General features: G+C 44.3%; 1 protein-coding gene across 1 annotated transcript; it reads right to left on the minus strand.

Annotated features, from left to right (window-relative positions):
- Window positions 1–2,981: 2,981 nt before the first annotated feature.
- fam162a (family with sequence similarity 162 member A) lies at window positions 2,982–21,660 on the minus strand. Its single transcript, XM_029647053.1, has 5 exons — window positions 21,473–21,660; window positions 18,104–18,235; window positions 14,685–14,796; window positions 7,738–7,846; window positions 2,982–3,640 (listed from the first exon to the last, which is right to left on the minus strand). Exons 1-5 carry the CDS (start codon window positions 21,513–21,515, stop codon window positions 3,527–3,529), a joined length of 510 nt encoding a protein of 169 aa, XP_029502913.1. The 5' UTR covers window positions 21,516–21,660; the 3' UTR covers window positions 2,982–3,526.
- Between the last annotated feature and the right edge of the window lie 401 nt (window positions 21,661–22,061).

Consider the following 22,061-nt stretch of genomic DNA (forward strand, 5'->3'; position numbering starts at 1 on the left):
GCAATTTTTTTTTTTTTTAGTCAGCCACCAATTGTGCAAGTTCTTCCACTTAAAAAGATGAGAGAGGCCTGTAATTTTCATCATAGGTACACTTCAACTATGACAGACAAAATGAGAAAAATAAAGCCAGAAAATCACATTGTAGGATTTTTAATGAATTTATTTGCAAATTTGGTGGAAAATAAGTATTTGGTCACCTACAAACAAGCAAGATTTCTAGCAGGGACCTTTATTCAGAGGGGTTGGGTTAAATGCAGAAGACACATTTCAGTTGAAGGCATTCAGTTGTGCAACTGACTAGGTTATCCCACTTTCCCTATATAACTATTGTCCACACACACACACCATTCTACACTGCTCAAAAAAAATAAAGGGAACACTTAAACAACAATGTAACTCCAAGTCAATCACACTTTTGTGAAATCAAACTGTCCACTTAGGAAGCAACACTGATTGACAATAACTTTCACATGCTGTTGTGCAAATGGAATAGACAACAGGTGGAAATTATAGGCAATTAGCAATACACCCCCAATAAAGGAGTGGTTCTGCAGGTGGTGACCACAGACCACTTCTCAGTTCCTATGCTTCCTGGCTGATGTTTTGGTCACTTTTGAATGCTGGCGGTGCTTTCACTCTAGTGGTAGCATGAGGCGGAGTCTACAACCCCCACAAGTGGCTCAGGTAGTGCAGCTCTCCAGGATGGCACATCAATGCGAGCTGTGGCAAGAAGGTTTGCTGTGTCTGTCAGCGTAGTGTCCAGAGCATGGAGGCGCTACCAGGAGACAGGCCAGTACATCAGGAGACGTGGAGGAGGCCGTAGGAGGGCAACAACCCAGCAGCAGGACCGCTACCTCCCCCTTTTGTGCACGAGGAGCACTGCCAGAGCCCTGCAAAATGACTTCCAGCAGGCCACAAATGTGCATGTGTCTGCTCAAACGGTCAGAAACAGACTCAATGAGGGTGGTATGAGGGCCCGACGTCCACAGGTGGGGGTTGTGCTTACAGCCCAACACTGTGCAGGACGTTTGGCATTTGCCAGAAAACACCAAGATTGGCAAATTCACCACTGGCGCCCTGTGCTCTTCACAGATGAAAGCAGGTTCACACTGAGCACGTCACAGACGTGACTGAGTCTGGAGACGCTGTGGAGAACGTTCTGCTGCCTGCAACATCCTCCAGCATGACTGGTTTGGCGGTGGGTCAGTCATGGTGTGGGAAGGCATTTCTTTGGGGAGCCGCACAGCCCTCCATGTGCTCGCCAGAGGTAGCCTGACTGCCATTAGGTACCGAGATGAGATCCTCAGACCCCTTGTGAGACCATATGCTGGTGCGGTTGGCCCTGGGTTCCTCCTAATGCAAGACAATGCTAGACCTCATGTGGCAGGAGTGTGTCAGCAGTTCCTGCAAGAGGAAGTTATTGATACTATGGACTGGACCGCCCGTTCCCCAGAACTGAATCCAATTGAGCACATCTGGGACATCATGTCTCGCTCCATCCACCAACGCCACGTTGCACCACAGACTGTCCAGGAGTTGGCGGATGCTTTAGTCCAGGTCTGGGAGGAGATCCCTCAGGAGACCATCCACCACCTCATCAGGAGCATGCCCAGGCGTTGTAGGGAGGTCATACAGGCACGTGAAGACCACACACACACTACTGAGCCTCATTTTGACTTGTTTTAAGGACATTACATCAAAGTTGGATCAGCCTGCAGTGTGGTTTTCCACTTTAATTTTGAGTGAGACTCCAAATCCAGACCCCCATGGGTTGATAAATTTGATTTCCATTGATAATTTGTGTGATTTTGTTTTCAGCACATTCAACTATGTAAAGAAAAAAGTATTTAATAAGAATATTTCATTCTGATCTAGGATGTGTTATTTTAGTGGTCCCTTTATTTTATTTGAGCAGTGTATATAACTGTCTATACACACCATCCTAAATAACTACTGTACATAGTTTCTAGTAAAAAAAACTAAAAAAACAAACTAAGTTTATTCTGAGGACCAATACAGCTGCATTAGACAAAACATGTTTGAGGGGAGGATGGATGGGGCCATGTATCGCAAGATCTTGACCAACAACCTACTCCCTCAGTAAGAGCATTGAAGATGGGTCGTGGCTGTGAGAGCCGGAATTCTTACTGGTTGGTAGATGATCAAATACTTATGTCATTCAATAAAATGCAAATTAATTAATTAAATCATACGTGATTATCTGGATTTTTGTTGAAGTGTACCTATGATAAAAATTGACCTGAACCCCCTTAATGCCTAATCCAAAGACCTCCACCTGTATCACCTCCAGCACTCCTATTCCAAAGACCTCCACCCGTGTATTCCAAAGACCTCCACCCGTGTATCCCCTCTAGCAATCCTGCGACTTCCTCCCACCCACCCAATACATTCCAAAGCCATCAGACCCCTACAGATAACCATTAACTTCTGGTGTAGACCCTCTAAACCTCCATCAGTGACATGAATAAGTAGATGTTCTGAGAACATCCTAAATAAACTGTCTACACACACAAGCTTATAGAACTAGTCTTCACACCATCATTTATATTTTGGAAACTGATATCTCATTCTAATATTTCTTGGTATTAAGTAATACTGCACTATTGGAGCTAAAAAAAAACAAACAGGCATTTTGCTGCACCTGCAAAATGTGGGTACGCGACATGGTTCGGACAGGTCAGTCTGTTTGAAAGGACCCAGAGGAGAGGAGTTCTCATCCTGACCAAACCTTGGTCAAGACACTGTGCGCTGATGCATTCAGATCAAGAAAACAACTTGCAGGTACATTCTATTGTATAATGGGTTGGAAAGTCATCCAGAATCTCTCTCCGGTGTGGGAGACCCTCTTACCCAAGTGCAGCTCCTATTAAATATAGGACGTGTGTCCATAGACCCAGTGTGCAGTTCCTTCCATCTCCTAACAGTACAGATCGGGCTCCCTAAAAAACACAGGACACCAGTTAAATGAGACATTTTGATATTTAATCCATTAATTTAAAAGGAAAATAACTTTTTCGGTTGGAGGTTATCTTAAGAAAACAAAAAGAACCAGACATATAAAAGAACTACAGCTGTGAGCAATATGGGCTGTTAACTACTATACTGAAATCCTAATTACTGATTGGAGGAAATAGTCCTATGGTACTAGAGATCGAGGTTGAGTAGCTGGGTACAGCAGCTGCAGAACCACTGTTGGTCCAGTCGGGGAGTTCTTAGTGTGACCATAGAGGTAGATAGAGGACTCATCTTTGTATCTGTACCATTATAGCGTATGTGACAGAATGAGCAGTGCCATTGAGGCCATATCCATTTTAAAGTAGTACATTTTCTTATTGGCCAATTGCTCTCCACTCAGTTGACTACTTTAAAATGGTTTAAGCCCTCTATGGCAATGTCCATGCTAAAATGGGTTTTATCCATGAGGAGTCCTCTCTCTACCGATTGTGACAGACAGGAAGAGTCAAGTGCGGGAGCTTTTCCAGAGTGACACAGGAGGGTGTCTTCCTCAAGAAGTCTTCTCAACAGCAGCAGCCTCCTCCCTCTCCATCTTGGCCTCCTGTCTCCATCTTGCTTTCTTTTCCATGTTCTGAGCTGTTAGAGACTCATGCCTGCCGGCAGCCTGGGGAACACACACACAATTGGTCAGTCGATCCTTCTCACCACACACACCTGGGGCAGCGAAACGATTGCCGGGATTCAATTCCAGGCGCATTATAGCAGACAATTTATGCTTGAGCCGACATGCACAGCATTTTCCTGTGAATGCGAACTCCGTGAACGTAAGGGAAATTACTTTTAGAAAGGGGCATTGCTGGCTGTCCAGTGTATTTATTACGGATTAGGGCTGTTGCAGTAACCGTATTACCACCACACTGGCAGTCACGAGTCATGAAGGCAGTAAAATGCCACATGACCTTTTTAGTCACGGTAATTAGGCTTCTCCAAGCTCGGATGCTGCTGATGGGCATTTGTAGCCTACCAAACTTTCTGGTACTCAGCACTATAATCTAATCACTCTGATATCAATTCAAATGTAAACGAAAACCTTATCAAACACTTCATGAGAGCCCATGTTGCTCTATTTAAGATGACATGGATTTCCCCCATTTCGATACAGGTGCATAATGGTCCATTTTAAAATCAAAACAAATGTCACATTATTTAGTATGTAAAGACAAGAATAAATACAACTGTTTTTCTTTTTACTTGTCTGATGGTGACAACCTATTACCAAAAAAAAAAAACGTCCTCTCAGTCAACTGCGTTTATTTTCAGCAAACTTAACACGTGTAAATATTTGTATGAAGAGCAGTTTCAACAAAAGCCAAACTGACAAACAAGTTCCACAGACATGTGACTAACAGAAATTGAATAATGTGTCCCTGAACAAAGAGGGGGGTCAAAATCAAAAGTAACAGTCAGTATCTGGTGTGGCCACCAGCTGCATTAAGTACTGCAGTGCATCTCCTCCTCATGGACTGCACCAGATGTAACAGTTATTGCTGTGAGATGTTACCCGGCGATGTCATCTACAAAATGGCTTCCAACACTCTACTCAGCAAACTGGATGCAGTCTATCATAGTGCCATCCGTTTTGTCACCAAAGCACCTTATACCACCCACCACTGCGACTTGTATGCTCTAGTCGGCTGGCCCTCGCTACATATTCGTCGCCAGACCCACTGGCTCCAGGTCATCTACAAGTGCATGCTAGGTAAAGCTCCGCCTTATCTCAGTTCACTGGTCACGATGGCAACACCCATCCGTAGCACACGCTCCAGCATGTGTATCTCACTGATCATCCCTAAAGCCAACACCTCATTTGGCCGCCTTTCGTTCCAGTACTCTGCTGCCTGTGACTGGAACGAACTGCAAAAATCGCTGAAGTTGGAGACTTTTATCTCCCTCACCAACTTCAAACATCAGCTATCCGAGCAGCTAACCGATCGCTGCAGCTGTACATAGTCTATTGGTAAATAGCCCACCCATTTTCACCTACCTCATTCCCATACTGTTTTTATACTGTTTTTTTTATTTATTTATTTACTTTTCTGCTCTTTTGCACACCAATATCTCTACCTGTACATGACCATCTGTTCATTTATCACCCCAGTGTTAATCTGCAAAATTGTATTATTCGCCTACATCCTCATGCCTTTTGCACACATTGTATATAGACTGCCCATTTTTTTTTTCTCTACTGTGTTATTGACTTGTTAATTGTTTACTCCATGTGTAACTCTGTGTTGTCTGTTCACACTGCTATGCTTTATCTTGGCCAGGTCGCAGTTGCAAATGAGAACTTGTTCTCAACTAGCCTACCTGGTTAAATAAAGGTGAAAAAAAAAAAAAATACCCTCCTCCACCAAGGAACCTGCAAGTTCTGACATTTCAGGGGGGAATGGCCCTAGCCCTCACCCTCCGATCCAACATGTCCCAGACGTGCTCAATGGGATTGACATCCGGCCTCTTCGCTGGCCATGGTAGAACACTGACGTTCCTGTCTTGCAGGAAATCCTGCACAGGACTAGCAGTATGGCATTGTCACCTTGGAGGGTCATGTCAGGATGAGCCTACAGGAAGGTTACCACGTGAGGGAGGAGGATGTCTTCCCTGTAACGCACAGCGTTGAGATTGCCTGAAATGACAAGCTCAGTCCGATGATGCTGTGAAACACCGCCCCCGACCATGAGGGACCCTCCACCTCGATCCCGCTCCAGAGTACAGGCCTCAGTGTAATGCTCATTCCTTCAATGATAAACCCAAATCCAGGTATTAGACAGGTATTTACCTCCCCATGGTTGCAGGATCTTGTCTATTTTTACAAGTTTTGTATTGAAATTCATTGTGGAGAGCTTATTTATATTTTGTGTTATGAATACCAAGTATGTCTACTTCACCATCAGCCCATTTTATAGGTAAACTGCAGGGTAATGTAAAAGTTTAAAGATCCAATACGTATTATTGTACACTTATCATAATTAGGTTTTAGTCCAGAGATACAAGTTATCTAGACCTTCAATGAGACATGGGATCTAGCTCGCAGACTTAATATAAAACTAGAGTCATCAGCATACATGGACACCTCTGTTTTTAAGCCTTGGATTTCTAATCCTCTAATGTTATTGGATCTGATTTTAATAGCTATCATTTTGATGGCCATAACGAATAGATATGGTGACAGCGGACACCCTTGTTTGACTCCTCTTGACAATTCAAAACTGAGAAGTAGCCGTTATTTACTATTTTACACCTGGGATTGCTATACATTATTAATACCCATTTTAAAAAGAGAATTACCAAAATTAAAAAATAAATTAAAAATCAGGTATTTATAAATAACATCCAGTCTTACTTTATCAAATGCCTTTTCAAATTCCACTATAAATACCATTCCTGGCTTCTTATACGTTTCATGATGTTTTATTAGTTCTAGTAGTGGTCGTATATTATCTCCAATGTATCGTCCATGTAAAAAAAAACAGTCTGATCAGGATGAACAATACTTGGTAAAAATCCTTTTAGTGTGCATTTTGTATTTTAGCATCACAACATGTGTAAGGGACCTCCAGTTTTTAGATAGATTGAGTCTTTATATTTTCCATCTGGGTCTTGTTTTAATAGAGAAATAAGACCTTCCTGCTGAGTACCTGAGACTATCATTTCTATAGGAGTAGTTAAAACAGTATATAAAAAAAATACTTGATATACTATCAAGCCCTGGGTTTTTTTCCCCAGACTGAAAGGATTTTAATAGCCCCAAGAAGTTATTCCTCTAATTTGGCCTTTGCATTGATCTTTCTGTACATTTTAGCTGATTTTCATTTTTTTTTTTTTATATTATTTGGAAAGAATTCCTGACCGTAATCTTCATTCAGTGGGAGGGGATGAAAGAGATCTACCTAAAATAATTAGCTTCCTCTTAAAACATAATTCTGAGAATCATAGATGACTCCGTCTTCAGTAACGAGTTTCTGCAAATTCTTTTTGTTAGTGTTCCTGTTTTAGAGATTCAGGAAGAATTGTGTGCATTTTTCTCCATATTCAATCCAGTTTGCTTTATTTTTGTAATAGATTACATTAGATAGTTCTTGAATAAGTTCCTCAAGTTTTTTTCCATCTCTGTAGTATCGTTTTGTTGCTGTCTACCTGTACTATTAGTTCATACATTTCCCTTGTTAGTCTTCTCTCTTTAGCCAGAAACTGCTTTTTTATTATTGATGAATATTGAATGACCCCTGAATGTACATTTATTTAAAAAGGTATTCCAAACATTAAAAAGGGGATTTTCTGAATCTATATTATAATGAAAAAAATTCTGTTATAAATTATTTTGTCTTAGTTTACTGGATGACAACTTATTTTTAACTTTGATTAAATTTCCCCGTCCAACATAAGAGTTATGTGAATGCCAATTAGATGATCCAATCGCATTGGATTGAATTCCAGGCTATATGTCCCACCATATAGATGTATATAGGATTCTAGTGACCAAAAGTATTTTTAGCATGGGCTGAAGTAGACAACTGGGTGGGACTTCCTATGGGTTAAGGAAGGATCACATGATGCCATCCAGGTCATCAGGAGGGATCAGCCAATTAATTATACTGCTGAGCAAACATTCGTAACTCCAGGGGGCAGTAAATCACCAACCTTTGGTTTATACCCATTCTTCCCCAGGTTGACAGTGAACAGGCAGGCTGTAATGATACTCACCCTCTTCCCCAGGATGACAGTTAACAGGCAGGCTGCAATGGTGGCAATAATCATCGCGTAACACGCTTTCACTCTCAACCTGTTCCTGGCTGCATCTAGCATCTCAAACCTGCAACACACAAACACAAATAGACACGGTGACTGAATTAATCATGAAGTGTATATGGGGAGGTTGTCCCCACAGACTATTGAAAAAAAAACACAAAAAAACATTTGAGCAAAACAAAGGGCGAACCACAGCATTTAACCCCAGCAAGGTGACTGGGAATATGGTTGAATATAAACAGTGTAGCTATTCCTTCCGCAAGACAATAAAACAGGCACAATGTTTGTCTCTGTACTATGATGGACTACCAAGGGAAAACCACATCGCAGACACCGAAGTCTTGCTCCCGGACAAGCTCAATACCGTCGCCCTCTTTGTGCCACAGACACAGCCCTCCCTCAAAGACTGGGCTCTCGTTCTCCGCAGCCGACGTGAGAAAGACATTTAAGTGCGTTAACCCTCGCAAGGCTGCTGGCCCAGATCCCAAGCTGCTTTTAGATGTGTGCAAAATCAAATCAAATTGTATTTGTCACATACACATGGTTAGCAGATGTTAATGTGAGTGTAGCGAAATGCTTGTGCTTCTAGTTCCGACAACGCAGTAATAACCAACGAGTAATCTAACTAACAATTCCAAAACTACTACCTTATACACACAAGTGTAAAGGGATAAAGAATATGTACATAAAGATATGAATGAGTGATGGTACAGAACGGCATAGTTAAGACGCAGTAGATGGTATCTAGTACAGTATATACATATGAGATGAGTAATGTAAGGTATGTAAACATTATATAAAGTGACATTGTTTAGTGGCTAGTGATACATTTATTACATCAATTTTCCATTATTAAAGTGGCTGGAGTTGAGTCAGTGTGTTGGCAGCAGCCACTCAATGTAAGTGCGACCGCTCGCACTTCCGGGTTGGAGCGAGCGGTCGCATCTGCACTCGGTCCGCAGGTAGTATTACATTTCATTACATTTCATTATAGTACAACGGTTTGATTTGTCTAATCTTATCAATTTCTTCTTAGCTAGCTACACAGCCGTCTTTGTTTCATAGATAATTGCGTAATTATCGTATTTCGTCGTCCTAACGCAGTCTACACTGCCCTGCAGCTAGCCAGCTAGCTAACGTCCACCGTTAGCTAGTCCACCGTCTACCGATTAGCAGCACAACTATTACACTCAACTGAACGACTTGATTAGTGTAGTGTTAGCTAGCTACATAGTTGTCTTTGCTGTCTTCGTACCCAAGATAATTGTGTAGTTTAGAGTGTGTAGTTTTATGTCGTCCTTAACATAGGACACTCTGCTAGCTAGCCAACAGCTAGCCAACGTCTACCGAACAGAACTTCTGCACTCAACAATCCGGTCGCATTTCGCTTCGCTCCACAGGTAGTATCACATTTTCATTTCATTTCATTACAGTACAACGGCTTGATTTGTTTGATCGTAGCTAGCTGTAGCTAGCTACACAGCCGTCTTTGTATCAAAGATAATTGTGTAGTCTAGAGCGACTTCCTAGGTTAGTTAGCCAGCTATTGTCGTTCTTTTAACGCAACGTAACGTAATCAACACTGCTAGCTAGCCAGCTAGCCCCGAATAGCAGCACAGTAGAAACTATTACACTCAACGGAACGACTTGATTAGTGTAGTGTCAACAACGCAGCCAATGCCAACTAGCCTACTTAGTCAACAACGCAGCCTCTGCCAGCTAGCCTACTTCAGCAGTACTGTATCATTTTAATCATTTTAGTCAATAAGATTCTTGCTACGTAAAAACTAACTCTCTGAACACTCGTGACGTGTAGTCCACTTGTCATTCCAATCTCCTTTGCATTAGCGTAGCCTCTTGTGTAGCCTGTCAACTATGTGTCTGTCTATCCCTGTTCTCTCCTCTCTGCACAGACCATACAAACGCTCCCACACCGCGTGGCCGCGGCCACCTAATCTGGTGGTCCCAGCGCGCACGACCCACGTGGAGTTCAGGTCTCCGGTAGCCTCTGGAACTGCCGATCTGCGGCCAACAAGGCAGAGTTCATCTCCGCCTATGTCTCCCTCCAGTCCCTCGACTTCTTGGCACTGACGGAAACATGGATCACCACAGACAACACTGCTACTCCTACTGCTCTCTCTTCGTCTGCCCACGTGTTCTCGCACACCCGAGAGCTTCTGGTCAGCGGGGTGGTGGCACCGGGATCCTCATCTCTCCCAAGTGGTCATTCTCTCTTTCTCCCTTACCCATCTGTCTATCGCCTCCTTTGAATTCCATGCTGTCACAGTTACCAGCCCTTTCAAGCTTAACATCCTTATCATTTATCGCCCTCCAGGTTCCCTCGGAGAGTTCATCAATGAGCTTGATGCCTTGATAAGCTCCTTTCCTGAGGACGGCTCACCTCTCACAGTTCTGGGCGACTTTAACCTCCCCACGCCTACCTTTGACTCATTCCTCTCTGCCTCCTTCTTTCCACTCCTCTCCTATTTTGACCTCACCCTCTCACCTTCCCCCTACTCACAAGGCAGGAAATACGCTCGACCTCATCTTTACTAGATGCTGTTCTTCCACTAACCTCGTTGCAACTCCCAAGTCTCCGACCACTACCTTGTATCCTTTTCCCTCTCGCTCTCATCCAACACTTCCCACACTGCCCCTACTCGGATGGTATCGCGCCGTCCCAACCTTCGCTCTCTCTCCCCCGCTACTCTCTCCTCTTCCATCCTATCATCTCTTCCCTCTGCTCAAACCTTCTCCAACCTATCTCCTGATTCTGCCTCCTCAACCCTCCTCTCCTCCCTTTCTGCATCCTTTGACTCTCTATGTCCCCTATCCTCCAGGCCGGCTCGGTCCTCCCCTCCCGCTCCGTGGCTCGACGACTCATTGCGAGCTCACAGAACAGGGCTCCGGGCAGCCGGCGGAAATGGAGGAAAACTACGCCTCCCTGCGGACCTGACATCCTTTCACTCCCTCCTCTCTACATTTTCCTCTTCTCTTCTCTCTGCTGCTAAAGCCACTTTCTACCACTCTAAATTCCAAGCATCTGCCTCTAACCCTAGGAAGCTCTTTGCAACCTTCTCCTCCCTCCTGAATCCTCCTCCCCCCCCCCTCCTCCCTCTCTGCAGATGACTTCGTCAACCATTTTGAAAAGAAGGTCGACGACATCCGATCCTCGTTTGCTAAGTCAAACGACGACACCGCTGGTTCTGCTCACACTGCCCTACCCTGTGCTCTGACTCTTTCTCCCCTCTCTCTCCAGATGAAATCTCGCGTCTTGTGACGACCGGCCGCCCTACAACCTGCCCGCTTGACCCTATCCCCTCCTCTCTTCTCCAGACCATTTCCGGAGACCTCCTCCCCTACCTCACCTCGCTCATCAACTCATCCCTGACCGCTGGCTACGTCCCTTCCGTCTTCAAGAGAGCGAGAGTTGCACCCCTTCTGAAAAAACCTACACTCGATCCCTCCGATGTCAACAACTACAGACCAGTATCCCTTCTTTCTTTTCTCTCCAAAACTCTTGAACGTGCCGTCCTTGGCCAGCTCTCCCGCTATCTCTCTCAGAATGACCTTCTTGATCCAAATCAGTCAGGTTTCAAGACTAGTCATTCAACTGAGACTGCTCTTCTCTGTATCACGGAGGCGCTCCGCACTGCTAAAGCTAACTCTCTCTCCTCTGCTCTCATCCTTCTAGACCTATCGGCTGCCTTCGATACTGTGAACCATCAGATCCTCCTCTCCACCCTCTCCGAGTTGGGCATCTCCGGCGCGCCCACGCTTGGATTGCGTCCTACCTGACAGGTCGCTCCTACCAGGTGGCGTGGCGAGAATCCGTCTCCACACCACGTGCTCTCACCACTGGTGTCCCCCAGGGCTCTGTTCTAGGCCCTCTCCTATTCTCGCTATACACCAAGTCACTTGGCTCTGTCATAACCTCACATGGTCTCTCCTATCATTGCTATGCAGACGACACACAATTAATCTTCTCCTTTCCCCTTCTGATGACCAGGTGGCGAATCGCATCTCTGCATGTCTGGCAGACATATCCGTGTGGATGACGGATCACCACCTCAAGCTGAACCTCGGCAAGACGGAACTGCTCTTCCTCCCGGGAAGGACTGCCCGTTCCATGATCTCGCCATCACGGTTGACAACTCCATTGTGTCCTCCTCCCAGAGCGCTAAGAACCTTGGCGTGATCCTGGACAACACCCTGTCGTTCTCAACTAACATCAAGGCGGTGGCCCGTTCCTGTAGGTTCATGCTCTACAACATCCGCAGAGTACGACCCTGCCTCACACAGGAAGCGGCGCAGGTCCTAATCCAGGCACTTGTCATCTCCCGTCTGGATTACTGCAACTCGCTGTTGGCTGGGCTCCCTGCCTGTGCCATTAAACCCCTACAACTCATCCAGAACGCCGCAGCCCGTCTGGTGTTCAACCTTCCCAAGTTCTCTCACGTCACCCCGCTCCTCCGCTCCCTCCACTGGCTTCCAGTTGAAGCTCGCATCCGCTACAAGACCATGGTGCTTGCCTACGGAGCTGTGAGGGGAACGGCACCTCAGTACCTCCAGGCTCTGATCAGGCCCTACACCCAAACAAGGGCACTGCGTTCATCCACCTCTGGCCTGCTCGCCTCCCTACCACTGAGGAAGTACAGTTCCCGCTCAGCCCAGTCAAAACTGTTCGCTGCTCTGGCCCCCCAATGGTGGAACAAACTCCCTCACGACGCCAGGACAGCGGAGTCAATCACCACCTTCCGGAGACACCTGAAACCCCACCTCTTTAAGGAATACCTAGGATAGGATAAAGTAATCCCTCTCACCCCCCCTCCCCCTGAAAAGATTTAGATGCACTACTGTTCCACTGGAGGTCATAAGGTGAATGCACCAATTTGTAAGTCGCTCTGGATAAGAGCGTCTGCTAAATGACTTAAATGTAAATGTAAAATGTAAATGGCTGGTTAACAGTCTGATGGCCTTGAGATAGAAGCTGTTTTTCAGTCTTTCTGTCCCTGCTTTGATGCACCTGTACTGACCTCGCCTTCTGGATGATAGCGGGGTGAACAAGCAGTGGCTCGGGTGGTTGTTGTCCTTGATGATCTTTTTGGCCTTCCTGTGACATCAGGTGGTGTAGGTGTCCTGGAGGGCAGGTAGTTTGTGGCCTGTCAGGAAGTCCAGTACCCAGTTGCACAGGGCGGGTTCGAGACCCAGGGTCTCGAGCTTGATGACGAGTTGAGGGTACTGTGTTGTTAAATGCTGAGCTGTAGTCGATGAACACCATTCTGACATAGGTATTCCTCTTGTCCAGATGTGTTAGGGCCGTGTGCAGTGTGGTTGAGATTGCGTCGTCTGTGGACCTGTTGGGTTGGTAAGCAAATTGGAGTGGGTCTAGGGTGTCAGGTAGGGTGGAGGTGGTATTGTCCTTGACTAGTCTCTCAAAGCACTTCATGATGACGGAAGTGAGTGCTCCGGGGCGGTAGTCGTTTAGCTCAGTTACCTTAGCTTTCTTGGGAACAGGAACAATGGTGGCCCTCGTGAAGCATGTGGGAACAGCAGACTGGGATAAGGCTTGATTAAATATGTCCGTAAACACACCAGCCAGCTGGTCTGCGCATGCTCTGAGGACGCGGCTGGGGATGCCGTCTGGGCCTGCAGCCTTGCGAGGGTTAACACGTTTAAATGTTTTACTCACATCGGCTGCAGTGAAGGAGAGTCCGCAGGTTTTGGTAGCGGGCCGTGTCAGTGGCACTGTATTGTCCTCAAAGCGAGCAAATACGTTTTTTAGTCTGTCTGGGAGCAAGACATCCTGGTCCGCGACTGGGCTGGTTTTCTTTTTGTAATCCGCGATTGATGGAAGACCCTGCCACATAACTCTCGTTTCTGAGCCGTTGAATTGCGACTGTCTCTATTCTGACGCTTAGCTTGTTTGATTGTCTTGCGGAGGGAATAGCTACACCCTATTCGGTCATGTTGCCAGACACCTTGCCCTGGTTAAAAGCAATGGTTTGTGCTTTCAGTTTCGCGCGAATGCTGCCATCAATCCACGGTTTCTGGTTGGGGAATGTTTTAATAGTTGCTGTGGGTACGACATAAACGATGCACTTGCTAATAAACTCACTAACTGAATCAGCTTATTCATCAATGTTATTTGACGCAATGCGGAACACATCCCAATCCACGTGATGGAAGCAGTCTTGAAGCGTGGAATCAGATTGGTCGGACCAGCGTTGAACAGACCTGAGCGCGGGAGCTTCTTGTTTTAGTTTCTGTCTGTAGGCAGGGAGCAACCAAATGGAGTCGTGGTCAGCTTTTCTGAAAGGAGGGCGGGGGAGGGCCTTCTATGCGTCCCGGAAGTTGGAATAACAATGATCCAGGGTTTTACCAGCCCTGGTCCGCAATCGATATGCTGATACAATTTAGGGAGTCTTGTTTTTCAGAGTAGCCTTGTTAAAATCCCCAGCTACAATGAATGCAGCCTCAGGATATGTGGTTTCCAGTTTACATTGAGTTAAATAAAGTTTGTTCAGGGCCATCGATGTGTATGCTTGGGGGGGATATATATATATATATAAAACCAGGCAGGACATTTCAAAACTCTACACGAGTTTTCCTGTTGGAGTGACCATGTTAAAGAGGGATCCTTATGAGGGTGATTAAGTGTATTGGACAGAGGGGTGTGTGTGCGTGCGTACGTGCCAGTGTGCTACTTCTGCTTCATATCAAACCAGCAGATCATTTCTCAGATGTCAGGAACCCGAACCACAGCAACTACTTAAAACATTACCTGCTACAGAGACACACACCTGAAAGAGAGAGAGGCAGAGACCTCATTTGAACTATTAAAATCAATCAGGGGCGGGTGTGTTGGGAGGTCTGTTTGTAAACAGGAAGTGTCCACTTACGACACTAGCTCTGGGATCTGGTCAGGGGTCTTGAAGCGTCCAGACCAGACCAGGATCCTCTGGTCCATGGGAGAGGGTCTGTAGCCAGGGACTTTAAAGGCTGGACGGGGATCTGGGAAAGGACACAACAATCAACGCACGAAAACCATGTGATCCTGGATGGCCAGATAGCGAGAAACAATGAAAAGAAACTGCCACGTGGGGAATCTAGGTGGCTCGTTTTAGCTTGTTCTTGATACCATGTCTTGTTTTGAGGTGTTTGACTGACCAACCTTGTCTGTTTTGCCCCAACCAACAAACTTCAGCAGTTTGGTTGTACATCATGAATTCAGCATAGCAAGTTTGAATGAAGGTCTGGTTATTAAATGGGTAAATAGTTGAATCCATTCTCCGGAAGCCCTGTCTGAGCCAGAACAGCCCATTGGACAGGACCCCATCCCCTGTTTCTGTAGCAAGTCAGCTTGATGTACTGTATGTACACCTCCTGGACAGGGCTATAGTTAATTGTATAGAGACTAGAGGTCGACCGATTATGTTTTTTCAAAGCAGATTCAGTTTATTGAAGGCCCAAAAAAAGCCCATACCTATTAAACCGGCCTATATATATCTGTAATAATGACAATTACAACACTGAATGAATAATTATTTTAACTTAATATGTAAATAAAAATCTATTTAGCCTCAAATAAATAATATGTTCAATTTGAGTGTAAAATAATGCAAAGAGTGTTTAAGAAAAAGTAAAAGTCCAATATGTGCCATGTAAAAAGCTAATGTTTAAGTTCCTTGCTCAGAACATGTGAAAGCTGGTGGTTTCTTTTAACTTCTTGGATATAGGGGGCGCTCTTAATTTATGGATAAAAAAACGTTCCCGTTTTAAACAAGATATTTTGTCACGAAAAGATGCTCGACTATGCATATAATTGACAGCTTTGGAAAGAAAACTCTGACGTTTCCAAATCTGCAAAGATATTATCTGTGAGTGCCACAGAACTGATGCTACAGGCGAAACCAAGATGAAATTTCAAACAGGAAATGCCCCAGATTTTGAATGCGCTTTGTTCCAATGTCTCCTTATATGGCTGTGAATGCGCAAGGAATGAGCCTACACTTTCTGTCGTTTCCCCAAGGTGTCTGCAGCAGTGTGACGTATTTGTAGGCATATCATTGGAAGATCATAAGAGACTACATTTACCAGGTGCTCCGGTTGGTGTCCTCCGTTGCAATTATTGCGTAATCTCCAGCTGCGTGTATTTTACCATTTGCTTCAGAGGAGAAACCAAACTGCCACGAATGACTTATCATCGAATAGATATGTGAAAAACACCTTGAGGATTGATTCTAAACAACGTTTGCCATGTTTCTGTCGATATTATGGAGTTAATTTGGAAAAACGTTCAGCGTTGTAATGACTGAATTTTCTGGGGGTTTTCTTAGCCAAACGTAATGAACAAAACGGAGCGATTTCTCCTACACAAATAATATTTTTGGAAAAACTGAACATTTGCTACCTAACTGAGAGTCCTCATTGAAAACATCCAAAGTTCTTCAAAGGTAAATTATTTTATTTGAATGCTTTTCTTGTTTTTGTGAAAATGTTGCCTGCTGAATGCTAGGCTTAATGCTATGATAGCTATCAATACTCTTACACAAATGCTTGTGTATCTATGGTTGAAAAGCATTTTTGAAAATCTGAGATGACAGTGTTGTTAACAAAAGGCTAAGCTTGTGAGCCAATATATTCATTTCATTTGCGATTTTCATGAATAGGTAACGTTGCGTTATGGTAATGAGCTTGAGGCTATGATTACGCTCCCGGATACGGGATTGCTCGAAGCAACAGGTTAACACGAGACTTCTATATTCCAGTTAAGAAGTTTTAGGTTGTAGTTATTATAGGACTATTTCATATACCTTTGACTATTAGATGTTCTTATAGGCACAATAGTATTGCCAGCCTAATCTCAAGAGTTGATAGACTTGAAGTCAAACAATGCTGTGAAGCAAGCATTGCAAAGAGCTGCTGGCAAACGCAGGCAAGTGCTGTTTGAATGAATGCTTACGAGCCTGCTGCTGCCTACCACCGCTCAGTCAGACTGCTCTATCAAATCAGACTTAATTATAATAAGCGCAGAAATACGAGCCTTTGGTAATTAATATGATAAAATCCAGAAACTATCACTCTGAAAACAAAATGTCTTCTGTCAGTGAAATATGGAACAGTTCCGTATTTTATCTAACGGGTGGCATCCATAAGTCTAAATATTGCTGTTACATTGCACAACCTTCAATGTTGTGTCATAATTATGTAAAATTCTGGCAAATTAATTACGGTCCTTGTTAGGAAGAAATGGTCTACACACAGTTCGCAACGAGCCAGGCGGCCTAAACTGCTGCATATACCCCACTCTCTTTGCACAGAACGCAAGAGAAGTGACAATTTCTCTAGTTAATATTGCCTGCTAACATGAATTTCTTTTAACCTAACATGCAAGTTAAAAATATATATACTTGCGTATTGATTTTAAGAAAGGCATTAATGTTTATGGTTAAGTACAATGGCTTTTTTCACGCTTGTTAAATCATCCCCCGTTTGGCGGTAGGCTGTGATTGGATAATAAATTATCAGGCACAGTATTTATTATTTGCAACGAGGGACAAGCTAGTAAAACTAGTAAAATCAACCATGTGTAGTTAACTAATGATTATGCTAAGATTGATTGTTATAAGATATGTTTAATGCTAGCTAGCAACTTACTTGGTCCCTTGTTGCACTCGCGTAACCGGTGGTCAGCCTGCCACGCAGTCTCCTCGTGGAGTGCAATGTAATCGTCCATAATGGGCATCCAAAAATGCTGATTACCGATTTTCAAGTTTTCATTACATCGGCCCTAATTGAGTCGGCCATGCAGATTAATCATTCAACCTCTAATAGAGACAGTTAAGACTCAGATTTAGGAATCATTGAATTTCACATGCTCCGGCTGTTAGCGTCGACCTACATGGTTACATCCCTTCCCTCATTCTCAGGAGTGAACTTTCTCCCAGTTTCTATGGCTACTAAATGTCAGGCACCCCTGTGGCTTAAGACTAGACTGAGATCAGATGATTAATGAAGATATTATTAGTGAGATATGAATGAAGAGTTGGCTCAGTGATTTACTAACAGATAACTCCAGTACACAGCTGATGTTGACATAACTAGCTGTGCTATCTTCCGCCACATAGGTATTTATTTATTTTATTTATGTACTGTGGGTCCACTGGGAACAAAAAGACTCTGGAATGACTTCCTGACTGAGCACACAGCCAAAGGCTGGAGAACAAAACAGAACAGGATCAGAGGCTGGAGAACAGGATCAGGATCATTAAATCAGCTTAACTCCTCCCTCACCAGGGAATCAGGTGTGTGTTCCTACCATGTGCTGGGACTGCAGGTGTTGCAGGCGGAGGTTCTGGGTTTCCCGTCTGAGGTTTACTGCACATCCTCCTCTGTCCCCCCAGCTCAGCCAGAGCTCTGCTCCGTCCCCCCATCTGTCTGCACCATTGACCTGTGAGAGAGACCACCACATCAGTCAGAAGAGACCTTTAACCACAACAGAAAGAGAGCAGCATCAGCTTCAATGAGAACAGTCTAAGTCTCGAGTAGCTCAGCAGTCTAAGGCACTTCATCACTACAGAACCCAGTTCAAGCCCAGGCTGTGTCACAACCTCCCTTCACAGGGAGTTCTATAGGGCAGCGCACAATTGGCCCAGGATTGTCTGGATTAAGGGAGGGTTTGGCCAGGAGGCTTTACTGGGCCCAACGCACTCCAGCTACTCCTTGTGGCGGGCCGGGCGCCAGCAGGCAGACTTCAGTCATCAGTTGACCGGTGTTTACTCCGACACATTGGTGTAGCTGGCTTCCGGGTTAAGGGGGCTGGTGTTAAGAAGCGCGGTTTGGTGGGTCATGTTTCGGAGGACGCACGACTCGACCTTCACCTCTCCCGAGCCCGTTGGAGAGTTGCAGCGAAGAGACAAGATCGGAGGAAACACTGCCGAACTGACAACCAATACCAGTCCTCCTGAGTGGTGCCTCAGCACTGCCTTAGACCGCAGCGCCACTCAGGAGGCCCAGATTACATATTTTTTAAATAGATAAATCAGGTATTAGCTAGGAACATCCAACAGCAGGTGACAACATACCCAAACCACAAATTGTGTCATATTTCTACTGCGCTACTCACTCTGTGTTCACTAGTTTACCGACCTCTTGCACAGTTAAAAGTTGCTTTGAGATTCGATATTCCCATCTTCACATGTCAATAGCTCGCAAACAACTAAGTCCGGGTCTGAGGAGCCATTTGGCATAGATGCTAGCCTAGCTACCCATCACCCTAGCAGGGTTTTCTTGATGGCATGAACACAGCCCGTAACGCGGTTAGCCCTTGAGGCTGGGCCTGAGGATTGTCTCGGGTCAGTGGCTGTCTAGATCCCTGCTATTTTCAATCTTCTCTGACCTGCCCTGTCTGGAACTGAAGCCACTCCCACATTGTCTTGGCTGTGTGCTTAGGGTCGTTGTCCTGTTGGAAGGTGAACCTTAGGAATTCAGACTGGGGCTGAGTGCTCTGGAGCAGGTTATCATCAAGGATCTCTGTACTTTCTCTTCCTTCATCTTTGCCCTCGATCCTGACTAATTATAGAGTTACCAGCCTCAAATTGCAGCCCAAATAAATGCTTCAGCGTTCAAGTAAACAGACACAACTGTTCAGGCGTGACTCAGGCCTTCATGGTAAAATTACTGCAGAGAAAGGACACCAATAAAGAGACTTCCTTGGGCCAAGAAACACAAGCAATGGACCGTTGGAAATTTGTCCTTTGGTCTGGAGGCACAATTTGAGATTTTTGGTTGCAACCGCCGTGTCTTCATGAGACGCAGAATAGGTGAATATATGATCTCCACATGAGTGGTTCCGACCGTCTAAGCATGGAGGAGGAGTTGTGATGGTGCTCTGCTGGTGACAAGGTCTGATTTATTTAGAATTCAATGCACACTTAACCAGCATGGCTACCACAGTATTCTGCAGCGATACACCATTCCATCTGGTTTGCGCTTCGTGGGAGTATCATGTTTTTCAACAGGACAATGACCCAAACACACCTCCAAGGCTGTGTAAGGGCCATTTGACGAAGGAGAGTAATGGAGTGCTGCATCAGATGACCTGGCCTCCACAATCCCCCAACCTCAACCAAATTGAGATGGTTTGGGATGAGTTGGGTGAAGGAAAAGCAGCCAACAAGTGCTCAGCATATGTGGGAACTCCTTCAGTAGTGTTGGAAAAGCATTCACGGTGAAGCTGGTTGACAGAAAGCCAAGAGTGTGCAAAGCTGTCATCAAGTCAAAGGTTGGCTACTCTGAAGAATCTCAAATATATTTAGATTTGTTTAACACTGTTTTTGGTCACTACATGACTCCATAGGTGTTATTTCATAGTTTTGATGTCTTCAATATTATTCTACACTGTAAAAAAATAGTACAAATAAAAGGAAAACCCTTGAATGAGTAGGTGTTCTAAAGCTTTTGACCGGTATGTATGCATGTATACACACACAAATATTGGAATAATTTTCTGTGCAGACTAAATTGTGTGCAACTTGCCTCGTTAAGAGATAATCACCAACATTCTACTCCCTTTGCGGAGTTAATTTTTCCAAGGTAATGTACAGAACTGAGGCGTTTATCCCGCTTATACTACAGCTGCCAAAGAAAACAATATGAAAGCACACATTTAACGGTAGATATTTATTTTTCGCTGAGATCTTCATTTATAAGCAAATTTCATACTTTCATCTTTTGGTATATTATTGCATCATGATTGCAAGGTGCCCCAATATCTGGTTATAATGTCCATTCTAGAATGCCCTTCCAGCCAATCAGAAATGAGTATTCAACAATATCGTGGTATAAATAAGTAAGAGCTTAGAAGAGCTACAGAAATTGTAATGTTTCAAATATTTATATAAAAGTGTGCAAGTGCTTTATGGGAAACCCAAAGGGTGTGCAATGACTTTCCCTACACTGTGAACAAACCGTTGGTTTGATGTGCCTAGGTCATGTGATCAGGAAGCTATTGAAATTAGTCAAACTAAAACTAACTAAATTAAGGTCAAAGAAATTCATGCATTTTTCAGAAAACCAAAGGTTATGTGATGTTTGTTCCTACCTTTTGAACAGTTCAAAGATGGTTTGGGTGTGTCACATGGTCAAGGAGATTAAAAAAGGGTGCGCAACATACTGAGGTTGCTAGGTCACATGGCTGAAGTGAAATTTTGAATAACGAAATTGTAAAAAAGTTCCAGATATAATTGTATAAGTGCTTTATGGGAAAACTAAAAGGTGTGCAGCATGTGTCCCTCCCTTCTGAACAGTTTAAAGTTATGAATTCTCTCGAAGTGGTCAGAGTGATTGAAATTTGAATATTTTAATTATGCAATTTGTTGACGGTACCTAACTAGTTGCATTAGACAGTGGGCAAGGCTGCCTACTCCATGCCGTGTGATACTGAAACTCAAGTCGGAATCGGGAAAATAAGAAATGTCCAATGTTGTACACCATTTTTTCTAAACTGAATACTGTACTTCAAATCGTTTACGAGCTATTTAAAAGTTTGAAACTCCAAATGTCTGGTGAATATCGAATCTCAAACCAACTATCACGGTTCTCGACAGTCTGTCGTACGTGATAGTTGTCCCACAATGTTATTCAACCCAGATATAGAACGGTTCAAACACCGACATGCCATACTCACCTATGGTCGTGCCAAGGGCATTGTAGGGTCTGATGAAGTTCATGTTAAAAGATCTTAAATAAGATGCGACCTTTTTATGCCATGAAAACGTAGCAAAAAATGTTATTCGACAGCTCTCTTCAGCTGTTGAAAGTCACGCAGCACAATACACATACGACCCAAGATATATAACTGCGACCGCGAAGGGGGTGGAGAAGGCTCTTCACTAGTTACCACAACCACAAAGTCAGAATCATGTCTAAACCACGCTTATTTCTACAATGTATCTCTTTAAACCCTGATTTTAAACCTAACCCTAAACATAACCACACTGCTAACATTATGCCCAACGTAGACCAAAAAGCAAATGTTAGTTTTCATGAAGTTTTACGATATTGCCAATTTGGACTTTGTGGCTGTGGTAACTAGGGACAAATGCGTCGCAGGGAAATAAGAAGGACCCTACATGAGCGCAGAGCGCAGAGCGCCTCACTACCGCCTGCTCAATAAAACATGTTATACAAAGATATTGTAAGGACCCTGGGTTTATAAGCGCGGATATCGACTCTGCTGCTTTTGCGGCACAGTCGACAGCGCGCTGGACTTCGGG

This window comes from Oncorhynchus nerka, linkage group LG22 (genome assembly GCF_034236695.1).
Source record: "Oncorhynchus nerka isolate Pitt River linkage group LG22, Oner_Uvic_2.0, whole genome shotgun sequence".
Taxonomy (NCBI): Eukaryota; Metazoa; Chordata; class Actinopteri; order Salmoniformes; family Salmonidae; genus Oncorhynchus; species Oncorhynchus nerka.